Genomic DNA, 9,128 nt, shown 5'->3' on the forward strand with positions numbered 1-9,128 from the left:
CAAAATTTAGGTCTTAAATCCAAAATAATGAAGGAAGGAAGATTAGTAATAGAACATAAAAATTGGGGTAGACAATCTCATGCATCATGAACTCGTTTAAAAGTAAAAAGAAGGAGCCAAAACCTTATTGTAACTTTTAAGTTTTGTTTTCCACAGTTTGCATAAAGAAGCCCAACTATGGTTCATTTTACAGATCATCTTGGGAAAAATTTCACATGTAGTTTTCTTTCCTGAACAGAAATCAGGTGAAATGCACCTACAGGGTCAAATTGTAGATACATCTGATTCATTCCATCTCAGTAAGTGGGGTATAGATGTCAACTGCCCTTGAAATTCAACTCATTTGAGCACAGGAAATTATCTTTCTTCAGATATTAGGCCCAATATTTGTTTCTCATGGGGTAGTAGCATTAATGCCAGCTGATTTTCTCTCTGATAAGAAATTATTCCCAGGGCGCCTGGGTGGCTCAGTTGGTTAAGCGACTGCCTTCGGCTCAGGTCATGATCCTGGAGTCCTGGGATGGAGTCCCACATCGGGCTCCCTGCTCGGCAGGGAGTCTGCTTCTCCCTCTGACCCTCCTCCCTCTCATGCTCTCTGTCTCTCATTCTCTCTCTCAAATAAATAAATAAAATCTTAAAAAAAAAAAAAGAAATTATTCCCAGATATTGCATGAAGTAAAAGGAAATACTAAGCCAACTCATAATTCAGCCCATCACTCTGATTTTTGGAGAAAAGATATGGTTTCTTATATTATCCTGCTTCCAGTTTTGTGGGTCACTTAGTACTAAGCTGAAGGCAAACTCCTTTCCTGCCCCTTGTGTTGCCAAACTATTTTCATCACTGATTAACAATAATAATAATAATAATGAGAATAGGGTCTTTGCAAAGTGTTCCACTCTTGCTAATTCTATCCTGTGCAAGATGCAAAAAGAAAAGTGGGCAATAGAAAATATCCATAAGGTAAAAGTTAACAGAACTTTAGGGAAAATTTTTCTGAGTAGCACATTGTTTGCTTATTTATTTATTTTAATTTCAAATAACAGTTGAAATATGTTATAAGTTATACAGTGACTCCAAAACTTTTTGTAATGTTCTACAGAGAAAAATCAAATCACCTTCTAGGGTTGGTTTTGTTTGTTTGCTTGTTTGTTTTGAAACTTCTCTTTGAAGAATACCCTTAAAATAAGCTATCAGAAATGGAATGAATTAAAGTTGTAAATGATGTGTGGATAGGATTCCCTTATTGAACTATGATGCATGCAGTTCCATAAAAATATGAAATGACTTCTTATTGCATGGTTGATAATTATTACGGGACTGTTTCTGATTCACTGACTTAACCATCAGACAGGTTATTCTCTTATTAGACACTATGCTGCGCGTTAGGAACACTGTCCCTAAGCGACAGTGGCTGATATCCACCAGATTGTTCTAACACGATAGTGGAGGCCTTCTCCATATTTCCAAAGAGAACATGCTCATTAGTCTCTCTCTCATCATTCCATGCCATTTATAACTGGATTTTATGTGGCTATGGTAATAATAAAAATGTAGTAGAACTTGTTAATCGAATAATTACAAAAAATATTAAAAATCATTAAATTCATAGATGATAGTTTGGAGAAAACTTGAAAAAAAAGATAAGCATGTGATAAGCTTTTGTGTCTTTCTCACTGATAGTTTACCTTTATGAGTTTATTCAATACCTGATACAAAGGTAAACCTATTGATTAAACTTTTGAATCTGAGTTCTAAAACAAAGCAACTACTGTCTAGCTAGACTACTACTATGTCTACTACCATGGAGGTACTGTACTGGTAGAACCAAATATGTTTTACCCTCTTCTAAAATTTTTTCTAAGATTATTCCCCTGAGAATTTTACCAGCATTTCAAATACCTCTCCTTCCTATTTCCTCCAAGGAGAAAGAGAGATGGGTCATATTCCTCACCATTTAGGATGCGAAATAGCTCTTTTTTTTTTTTTTTAAACAGAGGAAAAATTTTCCTTTTTTTATTTTTGCTGTATCTAATCTCATTTTTATTTATATAAAGAATGCATAAGATCATTGATAAAAATACAAACAAAATTACAAATTATAGATTTAAAAGGTAAAAGTTCACCCCCCCATCCTTAATCTCATTCCTTCTCATAAAGGTAATCCCTTGGTGTGTATCTCTTCAGATCACTTTCTTGTTTTGTATAAGAAATGGTATTAGACATTACTTCTTAGCCTTTTTGTTAAGATCAGTGTAGTAAGGGGATTAGACTTGTGTTATTTTGAAAGTTACATTTTTTGGTTCTAGGTCTAATCACAGAAGAAAACATTAATTGTATTTCATCCTTCCCTCTAAGTGGGTTTTTAAATTATATTTACTTATAATTACATAGGTTACTGGTTAACCAAACTTTTATTGTTTGTTTGTTTTTAGCAAACTTTCTGGTTATTGTTTGACAAACTGCTTTATATGCTGGAAGTGGCTGCTTTGTTACATAGACACAGTAATTTTAGTTGAAAATTTCAATAGACACTTATCAGTAAACAAGTTAAATTATTTCTGCATATATGACATATATCCATGTATGAAAGGAATAGAAAGGAAGAAGAAAGTTCTTTCGCACTTTGTAAATTGACTATATGTAAACACACGGCCTCATACAAACACCCTCAGCCCCCCCCACACACAAACACACACATCATCATATAAGCACACAAACACATATACAGTCAGCTAGGTCATGAATTCATGAAAAACATCTACAAATCACCCAAAGTGGCACACTGATTTTCACTTTTTCAAATGTCTTTCCCTTGTATTTGTGTTGTAGTTTGCTATTAAAATAGACCAAGCTGAAGATTTCCTCCAGAACACCCAGGAGTTTGAGAGTGCTGAGTCCTTAAAATCACTTCTTCAGTTTCACGAACATCATACCAAAGGCAAGAAATATGTTTATTCCTCATATAAGTTTTTAGAGATTTTATAATATGTTCATGTGAGAATGCTCATGTGTGACAATGTATTTTAAATTTATCTGTTTATACCTCAAATTGTTCCAAGAAAGTTTACATAAAGCTTTATTTTTGGTCATCTGCTTCAAAAAAGACATAGTTGTAAACGATTCTAAGGAGATGTTAGAGAACAGCCTCCAGAGAGTCAGTTATTCAGTCTGCTAGGTTTTAGCTCCTGAGGTCAGAGGCCGTTCTCACCTTGTTCTTCCTTGTATCCTCAGCATCTAGCAGTGTCGGCACATGGTGGATCCTCAGGAAATATTTCTTGGTTGAATAAATTGTTGAATTCAGTGAATGTTCCTTCTCAGGGTCAGGAAATGAAGATCAGCCTTTAAATAACAGCTCTGGATAAGGAAAATCATCTTTCACTATTATAGTTATTAAAAAAGGGGGAGATAGTGGACTTTTTCCTCAGGAAGCCTACAGTTTGGTTGGGGCATGTACACATTTATTGGCGGGTTACCTGTGGGTCCCTGTTACACCACCCAGCTTACTATGTAGTAACAATTCATTTCCATATTTGTCCCTATCACCAGATGGTGAGACTCTGGAAGGCAGGAATTAGTACAATCTGAATCTCCATGATGTAGAATAGCATCCAACCCGAAGTATGTTTATTGAGTGTTATTTGTATTTAATTCCAATGTAAGACACAATACAATGATATAAACTGGAGCAATAAACAAGGCACTACAGGGACATTAAGGAGGAAAAAATTGATTCTAAGCCCTGAAGGATCACAACTGAACCCTCCAGTTTTCCAAAGTCTTCTTAAAATGAACATAATACCTAAGAAGCTTCTGCTCAGGAACAATCATATTATCACTTCCTTGTTCTTAAATGTTCTTAAATATGTATTTTATATGTGGCTGAGATATAGGTTCATTGGAGTCCATTATACTATTTTCTCTACTTCTGTGTATATTTGAAAGTATATTTGAATGAGTTTAGGAAACACCATCCCACTGAGGAACATTTAGAATATTTAAAAAAATTTTAGGAAGAAATATCACCCATGATATTCAAAATCACAGTCAGTGCCAAGACTGTGACTTTGATACTTTTTAGAAATTACTCTTTTAAAAAGATTGCTTAGCAAGTTATAAATTCACTTAAGTTATGTACATCCCTCATTTATCCATCTTGAATCTGTAATTTATACTTAAGTATGGCAAACTATAGGTATTAGTATAAAATCTACTTTAATATAAACTTTCTTAGATATAATGACAATCAAAACAAATAATAAAAATATATTAAATATTTACTTGCCTCACATCACAAGGCATTATGTCAGAAAGTAGGGTTTTATGTATGCAAAAATATGATCTTTAAAATAAACATACCATAGAGATTTTGTATTTCTTGAAGTTCATGATATTCTATCTAGAGAGTTTAACTTTGAGGAAAAATACATCACTTTGTATGATCAACTGATGGAATAAATTACTAGGAAATCACAAACAATAAAAAAGTTAAGGTATAAGAAATCCACAGAGGAAGAAACAGAGACTGACAGAGGAAACTGAGGGAAATACTTGTCCACTTTAATGACTATCTTGGTAGCAGTGATAGACTGATTTTAGCCTGGGTACAGTTTACAAGTAGCCTTGGCCAGAGACTCCATTCCTAGTGGTACTATGGTAGTAGTTATATTATTTTGGCAGATGTGAAACAGAGAACCAGAAAAAGATTGCAAATGGAAATTTTGGCTAATTGTATGTATTCTGTAGGAACCAGAACAGGTTGGCCTGTTCTACTGTCAGTCTGCAATGCCCTTGCCCTTAGAGCTATGCTTCCCTCTCTCATTTGAAAAGTATAGTGTGTAAGAACTAGTTATGGAAAGGAAGAAAAGAAGTACTATGTGGAAACCCTGCCACTTGCCCACATTTCCTCTGTGTGTGTGTGTAACTTTTCACAATATCATAACAAACTCTTCAACGCGAAGGAATTATGTATACATATGTAGAGAGAATCAGTATACTGATTAACATAAGATGAACAAATTAAAACTCTTCAGTTTGCTACACAAGGCCCTCTATAACCTGTCTTCAGCTTGTTTTCAAGTTATTTCTTTCCCTTCTACACAAGAACTTGCTCTAGATAGGTAGGTTTTTTTTCTGCCCCTGCCTCTCCCATCTTGTTAATGTTTGCTTCCATTTCTTTGAGAGATTTATTCTAATGTTATTCCTGCCTTTTCTTACTCTGTTTGAATGATCTCAATCCTCTTTTTGGTTCAAGTTATTTTTGTTGTTCATTGCTTTGCATCGTTAACTCCCAATAAAATTGCCCAGTGCACATAATCACACCTTCCTCACTCTAAACAGATAACACCATCTAATACTTCATTGGACAGATCTAAGTCATGTGACACAAACTACTTCAAATTCTTTCCTTTTCATTGCAAACTCTCTCTTCACAATATCTTCACTTATCTCATTCTCTTTTCCAGCTCTCCAAAAAAAAAGTGTCAAGTTAAAAGAGATAACTGGCCCAACTACCACAGCCTCATTATTGCTGTGTAGTTAACTGCCGAATGTTAGAAAACTGTTCAGAGTGCCATGGGAGAGTGAAAAGAACACTGAGCTTCTAATCAGAACATGTGGCTTTTAGGACTGCTTAGTCCAGTTCTAGTTGTGTGATGCTAGGTAAGGTACTTAGTCTCTGGATGTTCTTCATAGTTCTCCCTGTCCTAAAATAAAAAAAACAGTATATTCAACCCTGCTGATATTCTCTTTTTTTTTTCTCCCCTCTAACAGCAAATGTCTCAAAGATTGCCCTGTCTTGTTGACTTCACTTCATAACTATGTCCCCACTTCTCAACCTGGTAACTTGGCTTCTGTTTCCATCACTTTCCTATCACAAAATCTCATGCCTTCTCAAAATCTTTTTTACATCTCTAGAGAACCGCTGATCTCTAGCACTTATAGCTCTCTTAATTCTTCCCTCTCTCTTAATACGTTTGATCTCATTCAAGCATTCTGCAGAAATTATTGGACATTTGTCCTGTGCCAATCACTATGCTAAGTGCTGGGGATATTGTCATGGTCACTGTCTTCATTTTGCCTTGGAGCCTGGTGGCAAAGGGAGACCTTAATCAACTAACCCAACACATAAGTATAAAACTATAGTTGTGATAAGAGCTGTTAATGAGAACAATTAATAGTATTTGATTTGGTATAGGATTTGATTCAGTCTGGTTTATCCCTTGAGGAATTGGCAGTTGAGTAAGACCTAAAGTATGAGCAGAGTAATGGTGGAGAAGGAAGGGATTAAGAATGGTGTCCCTGGGGGCACCTGGGCGGCTCAGTCGTTAAGCGTCTGCCTTCCGCTCAGGTCATGACCCCAGAGTCCTGGGTTCGAGCCCCGCATCGGGCTCCCTGCTCTGTGGGAAGCCTGCTTCTCCCTCTCCCACTCCCCCTGCTTGTGTTCCCTCTCTCGCCGTCTCTTTCTCTGTCAAATAAATAAATAAAATCTTAAAAAAAAAAAAAAGATGTCCCTGGTAGAGGACACAGTTAAAAGTTCTGGGGCAGAAGGGAATGTCAGATTTGTGATATAGTTAAAAAGAGAGGGATGAAGAGTAGAGAGATTGAGATAATCTGAAAGGGAAGATAGGAACCAGACCATGCCAGACCTAAAATCATGTCAAGGGGTCTGTCCTTAATTCTAAGGCAATTGAAAGCCATTGTGTGCGTGTGTGTGCATGTATATGATGTAGTGTATTTAGAAAAGATCTGTCTGGCTAACATATAGAGAATAGATGAATGGATTGGAGAAGGATGCAAGAGGTGGCTGCACAAGCCCAGGCAGCAAATAATGTTTTCTGTAGTAGGGAAGGAGAGCAGTAAACACACGCAGGAGACAGAGGGTGGAATTGACAGATATTGGTAATAAGGGAGAGGAATGTGTCATGGATGACTCCTGGTCATAGCCTTTAAACCTCAGAATTAGTCCATTCGCTTCAGAACGTAGAACACATCAAGGGTGGCAGGCACCTTAACCAGCATCACAACACTAAAAACCAACTGACACAGTGCTCAAGTCCCATGATCTTTCCCCTCCCTTCCTGAATTACACTGTCACCGAACTGCAGCAACCTATCATTTGGCAGTTAATGCTACAGAAATTGTTAGGTCATGTTATCTGACCAGATGTATCACAGACATTTTCTATTTACACATTTTGATTCCTTACAGTACAATTTATTGTTAACATAAAGGTTATATATGTTTTAAATTATACAAGAGTTTGAATATTACTATAGAAAAGCTTGCTCATGTCACTATTCTTTTTTCTTTCTAATTTTCTTCTAGAACTCTTAGAACGATCTCTAATCCTTTTAAACAAAAGTCAACAGCTCACTGACTTCATAGAAAAATTCAAGTGTGATGGACCTAATGTGAATCCTGAGTTGATTCAGGGAGCTCATAACAGCTGTCTGAAGATTGACAGCCTTCTTGAGCTTCTACAAGATAGGAGACGGCAACTCGACAAGGACCTGAAGCAACAGCAGCAAGAATTGGGTCAGGTTCTGCAGTTATTTCAGTGGGACCAGCAAGAAAATCAGGTAACCCAAAGGGGAGTTGATGATGTCCTGACCTCAGCTAATGAAGTTGGATTATTGTGTGGACTAGCTGTTTCCTGGGATGTTTCCTCAGTTGTTATGGTCAAATTCTTTGGTCTTTGGTCCAAACTAACATACTGTTTTCCACATAAGTTAAATGAAAAACAAAGATTTTTATCTCCTCTCATCATAATATTGCTTTTATAAATGGGAGAGTACCTGTAGGTAGTTTTGAAAATGACTGTGTTCTACTGTTAGATTCTCTTTCTGACCTCCTTCCAGGTTAACTTTTAGACACAGTTCCTTGAAATTCTGAAATATAAATTGTAGCTTTCTTGAAAGTTGGCGAGGCATGATGGTGCTGAACTGTGTAGTACGTTGCTACTAATGCCAGTGAAAAAGTCTGTCAGCCCCAAGGAGTGTTCTTAGAAGAATGGCCTGGGGCCAAGGAAGAAATATGACCTTGGCCTGTGGCTGGATGTCAGTAGTTAGAGGGCTTTGGGGCAAGAGGTTCGTGTTTGCAGGCTTTTTAGAACTCATTGCCCCAACTGCAGGCTCGGCTTTGGTCAGTTGTCAATATGCTTGCTGTGCACTTCTTTTGTCCCAATTACGTAAGGGTAAGCATGGATAGCACTCTTTGCAAACCTCCAAATTAAGTAGGTGGGATATTTATTGCAATATTTCTAACTGTCCCAGTCCCGTGCTGAAATCTGTACAGAGGAAAGAGAGGGGATTTTCAGGGAGAAATATGTGGAAGAGGCCTCCTGGCCTGGATGCATGGGGAAGGAGTCTCTTCACATGTTTTCTGTTGCTGCTCTGATCCAGATCGGAGACAGACCTATAGCTGGGAGCATATATGAGGCCAGGAGAAACTGATTCTTATTTCAGGCTGGAAAAATGAAGACTTCAATGATGATCAACCCTTCAACTAATGCTTATCGAGTACCTACCATGTGCCAGGTGCTGTTATAAGTACTGGGAATAACAACACACAAGACAAAGTCCTTTTCCTCCAGGAATTTCCTTTCTAATGCAGCTTCTCAATCTCAGCACTATTGACAGTTGGTGCTAGATAATTTGGGGGGCTGTCCTGTGTACTCTAGAATGTTGAGCAGCATCCCTGGCCTCTACCCACTAGATGTCTGCAGACTATCCTCCAGTTGTGACAACCAAAAATGTCTCCATACACTGCCAAATGTTCCTGGGGGGCAAAATTACCCCCAGATGAGAACCACTGTTCTAGTGTGATTAGAAAGGCATACCATAACCAAATGAACGATGATAAGCGCTATAAAGAAAATCAGATAAGGCAATGAATTTGTCTTGTGTTGGTCTACTTTTAATCAGAAAAGGCCTCTCTGAGGAGGTGGCATAGAGCAGAGGCCCAAATGCAGAGACCTCCAGTCATACATTCTGCTTGAATTTTATTGCCTCCCCCTCAAGTCACCATACACTTTTTTTTATTATGTTATGTTAATCACCATACATTACATCATTAGTTTTTGATGTAGTGTTCCATGATTCATTGTTTGCGTGTAACACCCAGTGCTCCA

At 37.3% G+C, this 9,128-nt stretch overlaps 1 protein-coding gene and 1 long non-coding RNA gene across 13 annotated transcripts in view; one reads left to right on the forward strand and one right to left on the reverse strand.

The window, feature by feature from the left end:
• The window catches only part of CCDC141 (coiled-coil domain containing 141), a 205,280-nt gene that overhangs the window by 61,381 nt on the left and 134,771 nt on the right, over positions 1 to 9,128 (forward strand). For all 5 annotated transcript variants that reach the window (XM_081814059.1, XM_081814054.1, XM_081814055.1 and 2 more), the window contains exons 6-7: positions 2,831 to 2,939; positions 7,325 to 7,578. In XM_081814059.1, coding sequence (XP_081670185.1) covers positions 2,831 to 2,939; positions 7,325 to 7,578 — 363 coding nt within the window. The remainder of the gene's footprint in view (positions 1 to 2,830; positions 2,940 to 7,324; positions 7,579 to 9,128) is intronic.
• The window catches only part of LOC145720512 (uncharacterized), a 106,748-nt gene that overhangs the window by 8,499 nt on the left and 89,121 nt on the right, over positions 1 to 9,128 (reverse strand). For 3 of the 8 annotated variants that reach the window (XR_014143500.1, XR_014143499.1, XR_014143504.1), the window contains one exon: positions 3,210 to 3,355. The exons of 3 other annotated variants lie outside the window; for them this stretch is intronic. This is a non-coding gene — a long non-coding RNA (uncharacterized LOC145720512). The remainder of the gene's footprint in view (positions 1 to 3,209; positions 3,356 to 9,128) is intronic. 2 more of the 8 variants (XR_014143506.1, XR_014143501.1) reach the window with 1 other exon arrangement.

The sequence above is a fragment of the Leptonychotes weddellii genome, chromosome 3 (assembly GCF_054177405.1).
Source record: "Leptonychotes weddellii isolate Sample4059 chromosome 3, ASM5417740v2, whole genome shotgun sequence".
NCBI classification, from domain to species: domain Eukaryota; kingdom Metazoa; phylum Chordata; class Mammalia; order Carnivora; family Phocidae; genus Leptonychotes; species Leptonychotes weddellii.